Source organism: Cladosporium halotolerans (assembly GCF_011745625.1).
Source record: "Cladosporium halotolerans strain TM138-S3 chromosome Unknown Sca34, whole genome shotgun sequence".
Taxonomy (NCBI): domain Eukaryota; kingdom Fungi; phylum Ascomycota; class Dothideomycetes; order Cladosporiales; family Cladosporiaceae; genus Cladosporium; species Cladosporium halotolerans.
This window is the reverse complement of record NW_027191485.1, coordinates 51971-68440: the sequence shown is the minus strand read 5'-3', so window position 1 is coordinate 68440 and position 16470 is coordinate 51971. Positions and strand designations below refer to the sequence as shown.

At 55.4% G+C, this 16470-nt stretch overlaps 6 protein-coding genes across 6 annotated transcripts; 3 read left to right on the top strand and 3 right to left on the bottom strand.

Moving 5' to 3' along the window:
* Positions 1 to 678: 678 nt before the first annotated feature.
* WHR41_07662 (uncharacterized protein) lies at positions 679 to 5547 on the bottom strand (the record flags this gene model as incomplete). The annotated part of the gene is made up of 1 exon (XM_069376266.1): positions 679 to 5547. One exon carries the CDS (start codon positions 5545 to 5547, stop codon positions 679 to 681), a length of 4869 nt encoding a protein of 1622 aa, XP_069226603.1.
* Positions 5548 to 6101: 554 nt separating this feature from the next.
* trm5 (tRNA (guanine(37)-N1)-methyltransferase) lies at positions 6102 to 7484 on the top strand (the record flags this gene model as incomplete). The annotated part of the gene is made up of 1 exon (XM_069376265.1): positions 6102 to 7484. One exon carries the CDS (start codon positions 6102 to 6104, stop codon positions 7482 to 7484), a length of 1383 nt encoding a protein of 460 aa, XP_069226604.1.
* Positions 7485 to 7913: 429 nt separating this feature from the next.
* On the top strand, positions 7914 to 9266 carry WHR41_07660 (uncharacterized protein; the record flags this gene model as incomplete). The annotated part of the gene is made up of 2 exons (XM_069376264.1): positions 7914 to 8197; positions 8264 to 9266. The coding sequence occupies 2 exons, from the start codon at positions 7914 to 7916 to the stop codon at positions 8829 to 8831; spliced, it is 852 nt and encodes a 283-aa protein (XP_069226605.1). The 3' UTR covers positions 8832 to 9266.
* A 1156-nt stretch (positions 9267 to 10422) lies between these two features.
* Positions 10423 to 11178, bottom strand: WHR41_07659 (uncharacterized protein; the record flags this gene model as incomplete). The annotated part of the gene is made up of 1 exon (XM_069376263.1): positions 10423 to 11178. The coding sequence occupies one exon, from the start codon at positions 11176 to 11178 to the stop codon at positions 10423 to 10425; it is 756 nt and encodes a 251-aa protein (XP_069226657.1).
* Positions 11179 to 12545: 1367 nt separating this feature from the next.
* On the bottom strand, positions 12546 to 14171 carry WHR41_07658 (uncharacterized protein; the record flags this gene model as incomplete). The annotated part of the gene is made up of 1 exon (XM_069376262.1): positions 12546 to 14171. The coding sequence occupies one exon, from the start codon at positions 14169 to 14171 to the stop codon at positions 12546 to 12548; it is 1626 nt and encodes a 541-aa protein (XP_069226656.1).
* A 238-nt stretch (positions 14172 to 14409) lies between these two features.
* On the top strand, positions 14410 to 16090 carry rpt1 (26S proteasome regulatory subunit 7-like protein). Its single transcript, XM_069376261.1, has 2 exons — positions 14410 to 14682; positions 14737 to 16090. The coding sequence occupies exons 1-2, from the start codon at positions 14588 to 14590 to the stop codon at positions 15959 to 15961; spliced, it is 1320 nt and encodes a 439-aa protein (XP_069226659.1). The 5' UTR covers positions 14410 to 14587; the 3' UTR covers positions 15962 to 16090.
* Positions 16091 to 16470: the final 380 nt, after the last annotated feature.

The following is a 16470-nucleotide window of genomic DNA, read 5'->3' as shown; positions in this document are numbered from 1 at the left end:
ATGTGGGGAGGGGGGATTTGTCACTGTTATTATGGTTTTTGAGTGCGTTCTGGCGAGAGCGAGCTTTTTTTTCGATCTTTATTCACTACTGGCATGAGAGAAGAGGAATTCGAGACGTCGCTACGATCTTTTCTCTCCGATGGACGAGGATGGTACAGGTGGATTTAATGCACTCTTTCTCCGACTCCGACTCCGCATCCTGCTCCGCTCCACGACTTCCCAATTTCCAGAGCCCACGCTGCCACGTTTGCCGTAGACGTCTTGTGTCATCATCAATGGGTTTCTCGACCGGAAATCAGCTTCCGCCATGGGTACCTTATTACCTACCCTCGCTGCTACACGCGTAAGGTAGCTACACATGCTACGCATCCTGCCACTATTGCACGCAAGGCACCACTTTTATGTCCAATCACGGTCTTGTAATGGCTGATGTCCTAGTAATAAATGATAATAAATACTTCGATCTGGGGGGTGGGTATCAAAACCTAAATCTTTCGACGACGACGCACGCGTATGCGCGTCTTCAGACCTGCAAGAAAAAGAAATCAAAAGAAGAAATCAAAAGCAAGGCTCAAACGGCACAGCACAGCGAAAACAAGCATGCCCGCCCCGCCCGCTCTCGAAAGAAGAAAAAAAAAAAAAAAACCAACCAATCCATCCATCAACCAAAGAATCCCATCATCCCCCGCCAAGAACATAACTCCTGTCGACCGCCCAAATCCACTCCCCCCTCTCGCGATCGCTGCGCGCCGCAAACAGCCACGCCTTGTTGACCGCGTACACGGCCCACACCTCCATGCGCACCTTGTCGCGCTGCAGCAGGCGCGCGACCTGGGGCTCCGCGTCGATGCGCGAGTTGGTCAAATTGATGGCGGCGACCTCGTCGCCGTCGCTGGCGTACAGGTGCAGGTAGGGCCGGCGCAGCTCGGCGAAGCGCTTGATCCAGCGCGCGCCGGCGGCGTCGGGCGCGAGCAGCCAGCCGGATTTGAGCACGGTGGGGGCCTTGGGGTTGTGGGTTACGAGGGCGGCGAGGGCGGGGGGCGGGGAGTGCTCGCCGGGGGAGTGGGAGGAGGAGGATGTGGGGTGCTGCTGGGTGGTGGGGTCGGGAGAGGAGGTGTTGGAGCGGAGGAGGAGGGAGTCGGATTTGGGGGTTGGCGTGAGCCAGAGGGAGAGGAATTTCTGGGCCAGGGCTTGTTGGGTTTCGGTCGGTTGGGTTTGTTCGGTGGGCGTTGGGCGGGAGGGGGGCGAGAGGGCGCCGAGGCTGAGGACGCCGCGGGCGGCTTCGATTTCGGCCGTGCGGCGTTGGCGGCGGCGGAGGTCGATGAAGTCGCGGATGAGGGAGATGCCTCGCGGCGCCCAACCGCTGAGCATTTCCTCGCCTGAGATGTACTCGCCTGTCGTGTCCATTCGCCAGAGGTCGCCGGCGCGCTTTGCGGCTGTGGGCTTCAGGGTGATGGAGTAGTTTGCGGTGCAGGAGTGTACGACACGGGTGTTTTGCCACAGCTGGGCGAGGAGGGAGTTCTGCCTGAACCAAGTGCGTGGTCGCGTTTGGACGGCGATGTCGAGGTTGAATTTCATCGGGTGGATGGTGCGAGGCGACAATACCTGCCATTTGAGGGAAAGCTGCACCCGGTAGTTCTCAACTGTAGGACGGTCGAGTAGTAGCGAGTTGTGTGCGCTGGAGTCCCACTGGCCCACCATCTTGACTTGAGTCGTGCCGTCATCGTTGGTGCGAATGATCGGCGGCGAGACCAGTGGCAGGACAACGTCGGCTTGTCCACTGTCGAGATCAGACACGGCACCTGATTTGTCCAGAAGATGCACATGCCCAGCGCGAAACTCCGTAACCTGCTCCCATGGAAGGGTGTCTCCAGAGCTGTGCGCCAAATGCAGCACCACACGTCGCTGCAGCCCTTGATGCAGTTGGTAGGCGCCGTTGTCGAGCGTGTTATTCTGTACCACCTCCACAGGCTGGTACGAACCATCCTCGCCAATCTCAAGGACCTGCACCCTCGCGAAGACATCGTGACGTTCCTCAGAATAGTATTCACTTTCGGGCAGTCGTGAGTGATTTCGCTGCGGCTTCGGCCTTGCTGATGCATCGCGCATGTCATCCCAACTCAGAAGCTTGTCAAGGTGCATAGATGTTACTTTGGCAAAAATGCTGACTCGCAGGCTCGACTCGCGAGGCGCCGAAAGAGGCAAGCTCATCGAGTGCACGCTTTCGAATCGTACGGGAGCATCGCCGAAGTCGCTGATAAGAGATGTTGTTGTGGCGCCACCCTCTTCTGACACGCCAGGAATGAATAGCTGCGCATGTACATTACTGCCCTCCAGTTCTGAGAATCCAGCCATCTCGTGCATGATCACATTGAATTTCAGCGTCGAGCTTGGTGCCTCTGCTGACGAGGGCTCAAGGCTGAGCCTCACAATGCCCACTACCGAGGAAGTGTAAGGGGAGAATACGTCGAGAGTAAAATCCTGTACTCGGCATTCGAAGACGGCCGCCAGTGGTATATCGGCATCTCCGACACGTGTATACTCTGGCATGCAAGTCTCTTCAAACGGGTTCTCCAAACGGAAATGCTGCATGTACTCCGGACGGTCCAGGTATTGACACATTTGCCGCATCACTCTCACCCTCGCGTGGAGTTTCTGAAGAGACCAGAGATGGACAACGCTGTTCTTGAAGTCAACAACACGCACTCCTAGGCATGGCTTCACGGCATCTTCCAATTCGGGATCGTTGCTTTCTTCAGCCGAGACACCGTTGAGAACCAAATCGTAGGATGAGCCAAATGTATAGCCAAGGTCGACGACGACAAACTGGAAAACGACGCTGCGTTCCATTTGTTGGCTCATGACCTGTGCCTCCTTGAGCGTGCTGGCATTTCGCAGCGCAGATGCCGCCATGGAAATGTAGCGATGTCGGCGCCAGTGGTCTAATACATGTTTTGCGAGATAGATGTCGCGCTCTGTGAATATAGGTCTTCCGTCGCTCCTGGTCCGTCGCTTTGGCGGCGCTCTGATATCGGCTAGCTGTTTTGCGAATTCGGCTTTTTGATCCGCCAACTGCTTTTGCATCTGCTCTTTGGCCTGGCGTAATTCCTCTTCCATCTTCGCTTTCTCAGCACGGATGTCAGTAATCTCGACATTGCCATCTTCCGCATTGGTCAGCTTCTGGTGGAACTCCTCCTTCTGCTTGTCGAGCTGCTCCTGCATATTACTGCGAGCCTGCTTGAACTGCTCGTCCTCTTCCATATTCTGTGGCGTCGAGGGTGCCGTGAGAGCAGTGTCAAGGCTGAAATTGTCAAGAGTTCCATTACTCAGATACTTCTCACGAAGCGGAAGCTGTTGCGACGTCACTGAGTCTGTATCTTCATCGCCGCCGTTTGAGTCAAACAATCGGCCTTCGGGCCTAGCCTTTCGGACTGCACGCACCCGCTGCAGGTCTTCAAAAAGCACGTCCAGCTCGTCATCCGTGAGGCTCGATATTTTCTGATCAGGGCCAAGCAGCGCAGTAACTGCTTCGCGGCGTGCAAAGCTCCAATCGCTATCTCGGCCTTGACCCCGGAACGGTATTGGCGAGTCAGCCCCAGGTGAGCTCTCGCCGTCGATCTCCGACATGGCTCGGCTGAAGTTGCTCGCAGTCCGTACGTGGCCATTTTGGGGTGTAGGAGAGTCAAGCTGCTCGGCAGTCACGGAATACTTGAGCAGACTTCCCTGCTCCGCCCGCTCTTCTCGTGCTTCCTGCGGATGGTTGAAACGGAAGATGTGGAAGTCGCCTAGAATCACGCGGTAACCCGATCGGAGACGTTGTGGTGACTCTATTCGCAGACCGTTGACCATAATAGCCGCACCGTCTTTTGGAACCACAGTGACTACACCGTCGACGTTCTCGAAGGTACAATGGTCGTGGAGGATCTTGGACCCGTTTAAACGAATATCAACCGTGGATGACGTTTCGCCTTCGCCTTCCGTAGGAGCAGGATTTGATTCCACATTACCCACGGTCGTTGTTCCAGGCTTCAAATTGTACACAAGGCATTCGGCGAGCAAAGGATCATCGCTCAAGTTCACCAAATGGGGCATCTTCTTCGGTGTGCTCATTCCCACGAATCCCTTCTCGATACTGATACCCAGTTCTTCCAAAGCCGCTTCACGCTCTTTGTGGATCGACTCGGTTTTGGTGAGCTTCTCTTCCCATGTTTGATTGAGGTCCTCATAGAGCTTCTCCGACTGTGCGAGCTGCTCAGTAATCTCCGCTTTCGACACCCTTTTGACAGTGCCGTCCTGTGATGTGATCGAGACCATTTGTTTCTCCGGAGGCGTGTCCGCACTGTACTCTTCGCCGGCAATGGCGCCACCTGTGCTGAGCTTGGAGCGCAACTGGGCAAGCTCTTCCTTCAGTTCGCGAATCATGCGGGCATTCGGATCCTCGTTGACAACTGCGTTGTTCTTGATGCGCTTCGCGCTATCGGCATAACGCAATGTCGAGAGTGTCTCCTCGAAGTTGATATCCGCAGGCGAGATAGCTGCAATCATGGCTGTCAAGCTGTTTCCACCCAAACTATCCTTCAGCAGCCAGGTGAGGATGGAGTCTCGGTAGGGGACTTGTGAGCCCTTGCCCTTGACCTTACCCGTGCTTGCGTCTGCCAAAGCCGCAATGACACGTCCAAGTGTTGACAACGAACGGTTGATCTCCGCACCTTCCTTCAGCCGTGCACCTGTAGCTCCGGTGCTGGTAGCACGTTCAGAACCAGCCAAATCCACCAAACTGATCTTCGCGACCTTCTCCGTATCCATGTTTGTCTCCGCATCGTGTCTCTTCTGGGTCAGAGTGAGGGTGAAGACGGCGTGCGATCGCGAAGAAGTCTCGTTCATGTTCGTCGCTGCGACCGTTCTGGCTTTGTTGCCCTCGTCCATGAGGTGCTCGATCTCCATGAAACTCCGGACAACCAACTTCGCCAAATCTTCCACATACGGACCAGTCGAAGGATGCTCTCTGACTTTCAAATTGCCTTTTGTGCTGGGGTTGAGCAAGTCTCGCACGCGCTCGTTGTAGATTTCCAAGTAAGACACCTCGACCGTGCATTTCATAGAGTTGTCCGTCTGAATGCCGTCGATCCGGTCGAACATGTCTCTGCAAATGCGCGGGATCACACCTTCCTCCTCGCCGTATCCCATCATGCTGTAACTCTTTCCCGAACCCGTCTGGCCGTAGGCGAAGATACAGTTGTTGTAGCCCTGAAAAGCATTGTCGAGCAGCGGCTGTCCGAGATCCGCAAAGAGATTCTCCTGTCCGGCATAGCTATCGTCTTTCTTGTCGAAGGACCAGTAACTTTTGTCGTACGCGAACGTCTTGGGCCCCTCGGCGCCCTTGACCGCCTTGTTCTTTCCATCCTGCGGTGGTGGCTTGAGAGTCGTCTGCGTGCCTTTCATAGCCACGATACATTTTGCGTTCCGAGCATGTTCGCGCGAGTTGAACGGTCGCACTCTCACCACCACCTTAATATTTCCTCCTCCTCCTCCGCTGACCGGCGACATGGTGAATGTGGCCTCTTAGTTATCGCGATTTCATAGGTGGAAGCAGTCTGACGCGACCGAGCAGCGCGGTGTTGTCCAGCGGAGTTCAAGGATCCAGGCGAAGCGGGAAGGGCATGGGTGAGGTCGGAAAGTGAAATGTGTTAAAGGGAGGCCAGTATGATGTTATGCCCTGGTACCCTCGCTCTCACGCGTGGTGGAGCGTGGAGTCGCGAACTTGTGGGCCAATCCGGAGCTAGCGAGCCGAGCCTGGCAGGAACCCGATACGGCTGCCCAATTGGTGAAGGATGTTTAAGGTGACCGGGAGTGAAATTCACTGGCAAGGTTTATGCTGTGACTAGACGATCAACACAAGATATTGTTTGCGTACGACTTAATTCTCGTGAAACCGCCCAAGTTCGCGTGTTAAGAGGCGATCCCAGAGCGACCAAAAGTTTTGACGAGTCGCATTTCAAGTGTCGCTCCTGAGTCATTGGAACATCGCCAAATTTCCGCAAGATAGCTCAAAGCACGCATCGGCCATCTGTTCGCGGTACACGCACTTCACGTCGCATCTGATGGCAGACGAGATGTTCCGCGCCCCGATCAACAGGTCGATGAAGACTCTGGACCGGAGCTTTTTCAAGAAAGTCATTCCGGTCAAGGCAGCTCGGATCTTCGACAACAAAACCATCTCTCGGGTCAGGGGCGAACTCGAGCGTGGAAAAATTGCTTTGAACCAGGAGCGACTGGGGAGCGTGTATCCAGATCCTGACCCTGACCGGGCGAAGTCTGGAAAGAAATGTGTTCTGCTCCAACCGGAGGTCTCAAAGCAGATTGAGGGTGACTCGCCGGCGAGCTCTCCTATTCTTAGCGAGCTTGCGAAGCAGGAGCTCATCTCGATCGTTCCTTACGAATTGACTCTGGACTACGACTACTGGACATATCACGACATCATCTCAGCAATTCTGCCCGAGGACGAGCAAGGCGAAATTCCGTCCGGTTTCTCTCAAGTCGGTCACGTCGCTCATCTCAACCTCCGCGATGAGTACCTGAAGTATAAATACCTCATTGCAGAGATCCTCTTGGACAAGAATGCTGGTGTGAAGACAGTCATCAACAAAGTTGACGATGTCGGGGAGGAGAGCGAATTCCGCACCTTCAAGTACGAACTTTTGGCTGGGCCCGACGACCTCAACGTCACAGTGTCGGAAGAAAACTGCACTTTCAAGTTCGACTACAGCAAGGTCTACTGGAATACTCGTCTGAACACGGAGCACCGGCGCTTGGTGGCCATGTTTAAGGAAGGCGAGGCGGTGTGCGACGTGATGGCTGGAATTGGCCCGTTCGCTGTGCCTGCTGGAAAAAAGAATATTTTCGTCTGGGCCAACGATTTGAACCCGGAAAGCTACGCCTGCATGCTTGATGCTGTTAAGCGAAACAAAGTACAAGACTATGTACTTCCTTTCAACGAAGATGGAAAGACCTTCATCCCGTCGTCTGCCGAAGCTCTCCTCAAGTCAAACCGCAAGGTGGACATCACGAAGAAGATGTCGCGTAAAGAGGTACCGGCAAAGCAAAAGCCAGAAATCCTCAAGACATTGTACGAACCCAAGGTCTTTGACCACTACGTCATGAACTTGCCAGCCACTGCCATCTACTTCCTGAACAACTTCAGTGGCCTCTACCCGCCTGAGCTGCAGAAAGAGCTGCCCGAGGGTACCAAGATGCCGCTCGTGCACGTTTACTGCTTCAGCACCAAGTCTGACGACAACGTGGAGGAAGGCAAGAAAATCTGCCAGGAGATTACAAACCAACTGGACTTTGAGATGAAGCCCGGTAAAATCGAGGAGGGTGGAGTTGAGGTACACGACGTCCGCGATGTGGCACCCAAGAAACGTATGTTCTGCGCCAGCTTCCGCCTCCCGACACAAGTCGCATTCCGCGAGAGAAAGGGCTGAGGCGATACCTTTACCTCGTACCTCAGGATTTAAGACAGGATATGTCCATCGCCAAGCCTCGCTACGACGGCAGGCGCCCAACCGTGAGCGACCAACCGCTGCGGCAGCAGGCTGACTGCAGATCTTGGCAAGCCACAGCGACCGCATCCCCAAAGCACGACTGCTTGTACCCAACCTGCAACTCGGAGAAAAAGCAATGGCTCAAAGGACCAGCTCCGCAATGAAGCGGGGATTGCTGACAACGCCGTATGATATCCCCGCTCAACACAGCTTACGAAGACGCCGCGAGACGGCATAAAAAGCCTGAAATATCCACAACAACCTTTTGCTACGATTCCATTATCTCATTTCCACCCTTTTCAAACACACGCGGACTGAAAGCCACTTGTTGCTACTATATCTTTGTACCATCCACTCACGCCCACCATAATGTCTGCTCCCGTTTGGTTCATCACCGCCGCCTCAAGTGGTTTCGGCAAAGGCGTTGCTCTAGAAGCCCTGAACCGCGGCTTCACCGTCGTTGCCACAGCGCGCGACTCCTCCAAGCTTGAGGAGCTGAAAAGCAAAGGAGCTATCACGGCCGACTTAGACGTAACCCATGACCTTGACAAAATCCGCTCAACCGTTGCCAACCTGTACGCTCAAGTCGGCCGGTTCGATGTCCTCATCAACGCAGCAGGCTACATCCTCGAAGGCGCGATCGAGGAAGCAAGGTAAGCTCGTTAGCCCTAATTATCCACCTTCAGGGATCGTCATCTGAACAAGAACCTCAATCGCAGCCCAAAAGAAACCTTCGACCTCTTTAACACCAATGTCCTCGGCCTTTTAAACGCCACCCGTGCCTTCCTCCCCTACATGCGCACGCAACGCTCCGGCACAATCGCCCTGTTCGGCTCCCTAGGTTCCTGGCACGGCGGCCCAGCCGCAGGCCTCTACTGCGCCACGAAATGGGCCGTCTCAGGCCTGGCAGAGTCTCTGCGCGCCGAAATGGCGTCCTTCAACGTCGCCGTCTGTGCCATTGAGCCTGGGTACTTCCGCACGGGCTTTTTGAACCCCGGCGCAAGGGTGCAGACGCAGACTCGGATCAAGGACTACGACGACTCGGCTGTGGGCCAGGTGAGAGCGGCGCTGGAGCAGACTGATAACAATCAGCCGGGCGACTTGGTGAAGGGTGCGAAAATGATTGTCGATGTGCTGTCTTTGGCGACGGTGAAGGAGGTGCCGATGAGGCTGGTGCTGGGAAGTGATGCGAGGCACGCGATTGAGGGAAAGTGCACGAGTACCTTGGAGTACTTGAAGGAGAACCGATTAATGATCGACTCGACCGACTACCCGAAAGGAAGCTGAGAAAGGCAGCCTTGAATTGACCCGAGAGAGCTAATGATTGAATGTAATTGACATCCAAAGCAGACGAAAAAATGGAACGTCTTCCACACTCGCAACCCAAACCATAACCTCCAAGCCACCTCCTACTCAAACTTATGAACCCAATATCCCAACCTCGTCGGATCCCTCTCCTCCGTCCCCTCCCACAGCGCCTCCGGAAACGGCAGCACAGTCGGCCCATCATCGGACGGCACGATACAGAACGCCCCGTCCCTCGCACACCTCGAACACGCGCTAACGACGCCCTGAGGGATATTCCCCTTCGGCGGCTTCCACGAGCAAGTCTCGCCCGGGAATTTCTCCGCGACGTACGTGCACTACGCGCACGCGTAGCGCGTTTCGTTCTTGCTCCGCGGCCACATTCTCCACCCATCTTCGTCGCCGTCGCCACCCATGCCTTCGCGCATGGCGGCGTCGTACATGGTCCACTGGGCGTGGAAGAAGGCGTCGACTTCGATGTCGCGGTACTGGATCGAGGGATGCCTGTGGGTATAATCGGGGTTTGAGATGGCGCTGCCCTTGAGGAGGAATTTGGGCTTCTCCATTGGGGGAGCGGATATTTCGAGGGAGGCTTGATGGCGCTTGCGGAGAGGGCTGCTGGGGGAGTCGGGAGGGGCGTAGCGGACGACTGTGAGGTATGAGGGGATGGGTAGAATGGATCGTCTGATCAGGCGTGGCGCGATTGGTGGTGTAGTTGCTTGTTGTGGGATCCTGTGCGCTGGGAGGGTATCGTGATCGTCTTCTGGGGACATGGAGTCCGATTGTGGCTCGTCTTCGTCGCTCTCCTCGTCTTGGTCTGCGGGACCCGATTGTGGCTCTTCTTCATCGCCCTCTTCGTCTTGATCTGCGGAACCTGACTCTGACTCGCCTTCCTCGTCCTGAACGTTCTCCTCCTCATCATCCGGGTCGTCTTCTCTCTCCCTGTCTAAGCGGACCAAAGTACTCCTGACTCCCATCTTGTGTTTCTAGCGAAGTTTCAACCAATCGCTTGTAAGGAAGTATCGACTACCACAATAATTGCAGTCGCGCGCGGTGGTAAGAATCGAAGGATGGACGTGAGATGCGTGGTATTGATGTGTCGATTGCATTGCGTGCATGCCATGCCGTCGATCAGAAACATTTGCAAGCAACTACCACATGGTACTTTCCCGATCAATGTCGACTTTCTGGGGAACAAATCTCGAGCTGGACTACCTTAAAATAGGAAGAGTGCTTGCCTTATTATCACGACGCCTGGGTGGAAGGCCACATCGGCTTGTAAAGGCAGGCACCATACTTGCCAAAGTCAGCATACGGATGGACGTATGAAGGTTTTGCCGGGACAGTAGAAGCGGAGAAATACATCTGCTGAACATAGCGTTTGTCTGCGTGCTAATACATATCTTGAAATCTAGCTAATACACTCTCCGATGCAGAACGCTCTACCACAAAAGCAAGGCAAGCAACGAAAAGTAATGACAATGAAAGTAAGGCCGTCAGATCGTACAGTAATCGCTCAAAAAAAAACGGAAGCTCACTCGGGTATGGCCGTGACAGTCTCGTCCAAATGTACTCAAACGTCTATCATCTCATCGTCCTCCATCTCGAGCGTAGCCGGGTATCCTGCAGCAGGCCCCATGACATCTCCAAACCTCAAGTTGCGGCAGTATCTCAGTTCATGGTTCAGCCACAGGGGCGTGAAAGCACACGTCGGTGTCTGCATTGGGCCTCGGACATCTTCGAATCCAGTTCCAGAGAACCTGACGAGATCGCTGGAGGAAGCTGCAAGCGGTGGCAGCACACCAGAAGATGTAAGGCTTGGAGCGACGTTGGTGGCCTCAACGAGCATAGAAGCTTCCGGTGAAGCAGGGAAGCAGTATGCTTGGTCCGGAAGCTGGTGATGAGCGAGCCATTGCTCAATCGCGTCTTGAGGACGGAAGTCTGCGTGTTTGGCGGAGACAGCTGGGAGCTTCTCCTGCTGGTAGCCTGCTAGACCCTCTTGGCCATCCACTGATGAAGCGGCTTTGTGAACGTGAGATGTTTCGACTGCCCTTGGAACTGGACGGGAGTCGATCGGCTTGCCGTTGCCGTTGGTACAGTCGTCCTTAGGCGTTCGCGAGCGGCCGCGAACTGGCGAAGATGTACCAGACTGGTACTGGCTGTCACTATCCTTGTCGCGGTTCTGGCAGCATGAGCATCCACAGCTGCAGCCGCAAATGGCTTCGTTGAACTGTGGTTTCCTGTATCGGTCGCCTTCGGCTGGAACGCGCTTCGGACACATGTCCATGAACAAGGATCTCATCAGTTGGTCTTGGTTTGGAGTAGACATGTTGAATGATAGCCTCCGAGGACGGTGTTATAGTTCCGTGATGCTGTTGAGCGATAGAAGCTGACGGGAGCTGTCGATCGAAGCTGTGGTTTAGTACCACTGCCTCGTCTGTGGAACGAAACGCTGATACAGGCCAGTCCGTTGTAAGTCTAAAATTGCTGCAAGCTGATGTGAGGTATATTGTGGTGGGTTGGAAGTGTGGTTTGGAAAAGAAAAGAAGGGAGCCCTTCTCCCAAGCTCAGAGCTCATATACCACACGTCGAAGGATCCCTCGCACGCCGACATCGCGTCATATCATAAACAACCTACCTCAGTGCTAGCAAGGCACACCTCGGCACAAGACATAATGCCGCCCACTAGCAGCGATTCACAAGGCTAATACCGACAGCATGCATGCAGGAGTCATAGGGTACAGCTCCCGGGATCGGAGCCGGGTGCGTGGGAAGTGTATGGTCGTTGGTATTGGAGAGATGGGTCCGATGCTGCAGTAGTGAGCGATGAGCGCGACACGTGAACATGCGGGGAGCTCGCCCGGCGCTTGCGAGCTGAGAGCTCTCAGAGCTGAAAGTCACCTCGGGCTGGAGACAGTAGCCGAGCCTTTGCATCAGTTGACTCGGTGCACCTCGCCGTCATACGGCCGGGGTGGGTGGCTGAGAGGGTGTGCTGGCATCGCTCGGCGGACGGGAGAGCGTTCTGACATCGGCCTGCCTAGCCGAGACCTGACCGGAGGCAGTGGGATGCCGCGGAGCACACCAGAGAGAAAGCTTGCCTTGGTTATACATGCCCGTTACACCGGTCACTCGGACACTCGTGACCGGCCGGGGCTGTCGGTTGGCGCATGTCTGGTGCAACGTGCTGCAAGGGAAGATGCAGAGAAGATGCCCGGCGCAGCCCAAGCGTCGCCTTACAGCAGGCTAGCGAATGACCTTCAAGCGACTCCATCACGAGAACACGTGCGTAGAGTTTCATAGTGCAGATACCGCATGGCAAGGCAGAGATAAGGTTGGAGGTAAAGCCGGTGGCAACCGCCGGCCGTGGCTTATACCATTGCAACTGTCAATCACACCTAGGCAAAATGAGTTCCGATTGGCGAATGGTCAGTATCAATGGACTACTTACTTGTCGGCGACATCCGTTGATATCGACAGCGGTGATGGCGACGACGATGAGCTGCTCCAAGGCATCAGTCTTAGCGGCCCCCTCCAAGCCCAAGCCCAAGCCAAGATGGGCTCGAACGACCACGAAAGCAGAGGGTAAGGAAGCATCGAATAAAGGAGAGCTGAAAGGCAAAGGACTAAGCTGCGTTGCAAGACGCCGCGAAATTTGTCATACAGTATGTTTCTTCCGTTTCACGTCTGTCGGCTACTCTATCTCGACAGGGCAATGTCGTCAATTCTGAGAATCATCTTCACCGTCTCGCTGGCCAGCTCGATGGCGCTGGTGCTGACGAGCAGCGGCTGCATGACGCCCTCGCCGGCCATGTTCTTGTCCTCTCCACCCATGATGCCGACACCGCCGCGCTTGATGGACACGCCTACGTTGGTTTCGCCCTTGGCGTGTCGCGCTCTCAGCTCCGTAACGACCTTGATGCTGTTCAGACCTGCGTTCTCGGCAAGCGTGACAGGCACCAGCTCCAACGCATCGGCGAACGCCTTCCAGCAGATGCTGTCGGGGTAAGGAGCAGTGGTAGCGACCTTGCCGAGGTGAGTGGAGACCGCCATCTCAGGCGAACCACCACCAGGCAGGAGGGCACGCTTCTTCACCAAACAACGGATGACGCACATAGCGTCGTGTAGACTGCGCTCAGCCTCGTCGAGAATGAGCTGGTTGGCGCCGCGAGCGACGATGGAGACGGTCTTCGCGGCAGTGGGGTTGGTCTGCTTGATGCCAGTGATTCTCGTGATTCTTGAGCCCAGGCTGCTGGTCTCCTCGATGAGGTCCGCCGAGCCCAGCTTGTCCTCGGTAAAGCTGTCGATGTCCGCAATGGGCTTGCAGCCAGTAGACTTGCAAATGAACTCCACCTCGTCGCGCTCAATGTCCTTGACAACCATAATGCCAAGCTTGTAGAGGAAGTGAAGAGAAAGGTCGTTCACGGCGTCGCGCAGAATGCTCTTCTGAATGAGGAGCACGTTACACTTGGCCTTCTTGATCTTCTTGACCATGTTCAGCAGGTAGGTGCGCTCTTCCTTCAGAATCTTGTCCATCTGCCTGTAGTCGTTGACCACGATCTGGTTCTCCATGTCAGGCTTAGGCGGGCTCAACTGGAACTGAATGAGGCCGATCCTGGCCTTCTCTATCCGTGTGGGACCACCCGCGCTCTTGACCACCTGCTGCTGCAGAACGAGACCGTCCACCATCTCACTGTCGTCAATGACACCGCCCGCCTTCTTGAGAATCCTGATATTCCTGAGGTCGACGTTCTGTGCGTTGTTGGGGTTGATCGTCCGGAGGACAGCGTCGACAGCCATGGGAGCCAGCTTCGGTTCTTGCGAGACAATCTTCGAGGAAAGAGAGGTAGATGCAGCCTTGAGGAGAGTCTGTCTGTCGGCCATGTTGATAGGAGTGGAGATGCCCTCGAGCACCTTGACAGCCTCAGCGGCCGCTCTCTGGAAAGACTCGCTGATGATGGTGGGGTGGATACCCTTCGCCAGCAGCTTCTCGGCCGCACCCAGCAATGAACCGCAGATAACGACAACACTCGTGGTTCCGTCACCAGCCTCGATATCCTGAGCGTTCGCAAGGTCGACCAGCATCTTCGCAGCGGGGTGCATCACACTCATGTCCCTGAGCATAGTGTTGCCGTCGTTGGTGATGATTGTCTCGCCCTTGCCAGTCTGGATCATCTTATCCATGCCCCTAGGGCCGAGAGAAGTTCTAATCGCATCTGCGACTGCTCTCGCGGCGGTGATGTTGGCAGTGCGGACGGCAGTGGGCTTTTCCTTGTCCTTGAAGGAGTTGTTGCCAGCGTTAGGGTTGGGGGCGCCTTGCGCCATGTTGAACAATTATGTGTCGTCCGGCTGGGTAGCGAGGTATTGAAGGACGTTCCGCGGAGGGTACCGGTGGACGTGGTGTGTTTCGTTTACCTGGCCGTGTCCCTCATCCCCAGCGCGGATTTCCAGCAGCCCTCGCGATTTCTCAAGCTCGGGCGCGGGGGCCGCGGCTGATCCCGCTGAGCCTCAGACGTGCTGCCGTCACTCCTCCGGTCGCCTTGCAGCTGTTCGCTGGTCTACAAACATCATCATCATCGCCCATCGGCTCTGCACCTCACACCACCAATCTTACCACAACCCGTGACATCTGGATTTCGGAATTCTTACTTCGAGACTCCAGAGCACTGCAAACTCTGAACATCCCACGGAACTGCCTTCATTTGAGCGCCCAGCCCGTCACATAGCCACCAACCAACACGATGCCTTCCGCGAGGGGCGCCAACTGGGAGAAGCACCAGAAGAGCTTTGACGACGATGAGAAGGAGGAGAAGAAGATCGCGCCTCTCACAGACGAGTATGTGCCGCCATACGATCGCCGAGATCGATAGCCGTTAACACGTGATCGCAGAGATATCCAGGTCCTCAAGACATACAACTCCGCACCTTACGCCACAGCCCTCAAGCAACTCGAGAAAGACATCAAGGACAAGCAAACATCAGTAAATGAGAAGATCGGCGTGAAAGAGTCGGACACAGGTCTTGCGCCGCCGCATCTATGGGACATTGCAGCCGACCGACAACGCATGAGCGAAGAGCAGCCCTTACAAGTCGCACGATGCACCAAGATCATCCCGGACGAGAAAGACAGCGAGAAGAGCAAGTACGTTATCAACGTCAAGCAGATCGCGAAGTTCGTCGTGAACCTGGGCGAGCGCGTGAGTCCTACGGATATCGAGGAGGGCATGCGCGTTGGTGTCGACCGCAACAAGTACCAGATCATGCTCCCGCTTCCGCCCAAGATTGACCCTAGCGTTACCATGATGACGGTCGAGGACAAGCCCGATGTTACATATGGCGACGTTGGTGGCTGCAAGGAGCAAATCGAGAAGCTGCGTGAGGTCGTTGAGATGCCCTTGCTCTCACCAGAGCGCTTTGTCAATCTCGGTATCGACCCGCCTAAGGGTGCTCTCCTCTACGGTCCTCCGGGTACCGGTAAGACTCTTTGCGCTCGTGCGGTCGCAAATAGAACAGACGCCACTTTCATTCGTGTCATTGGTTCTGAGCTGGTGCAGAAGTACGTCGGTGAGGGTGCCCGCATGGTCCGCGAGCTTTTCGAGATGGCTCGCACGAAGAAGGCTTGCATTATCTTCTTCGACGAGATCGACGCTGTTGGAGGTGCCCGTTTTGATGACGGCGCGGGTGGTGACAATGAGGTGCAGCGCACTATGCTGGAACTTATCACACAGCTCGACGGTTTCGACAGCAGAGGCAACATCAAGGTCATGTTCGCAACCAACAGGCCCTCGACTCTGGACCCTGCGCTCATGAGACCCGGCCGTATCGACAGAAAGATCGAGTTCTCTCTTCCCGACATGGAAGGCCGCGCCAACATTCTCCGTATCCACGCGAAGAGCATGAGCGTCGAGCGTGACATCAGATGGGAGCTTATCTCGCGCCTGTGTCCCAACAGCACCGGTGCCGAGCTGCGGTCAGTCGCGACCGAAGCGGGCATGTTCGCCATTCGCGCGAGGAGAAAGGTGGCCACCGAGAAGGACTTCCTCAGCGCCGTGGAGAAGGTCATCCGCGGCGGCCTGAAGTTCAACTCGACTGCGGCCTACGCCCAGTACAACTAAGGCTCACGTGTATGATATCTGGCGGTTTGAGAGGCGGCGTGGGAATAATGGAGCGTGGCGTTTCGTGCGCGGCAGACGCCGTTGCTTTTAGATTAGCATGTGTATCACAAACAGTAGATTCCTGCCACATCTCAGGTAACTACCTCCCGATTATAGGCAGCATCTCAAGCTCCTGATGTTGGCGGATACGGCAGGTGGAACACAGGCCAAAGTCCGCTTTCTTTCAGCCAAAAGGTCCCCGCAACAAACCGACCTCACTTCTTCGAGTCCCACCCCAAGCTAGCGACATTACGCTCCAGTAAAACGACTATAATGGTCAATGTACTTGACTTGCTGACCATAATGGCTCAAGGACCTTGCCACGTTCGGACACTTGCTTACGCAAAATCTCAGCTCTCGCTCGCGTAGTCAGAAAGTCTCCGAGCTGAATATCAGAATGCTCCGAGAGGGCGACTTTCGCGCAACAGATTGTGGAGGCCATCTATAAAGCTTGCAGTATATGCCAACCA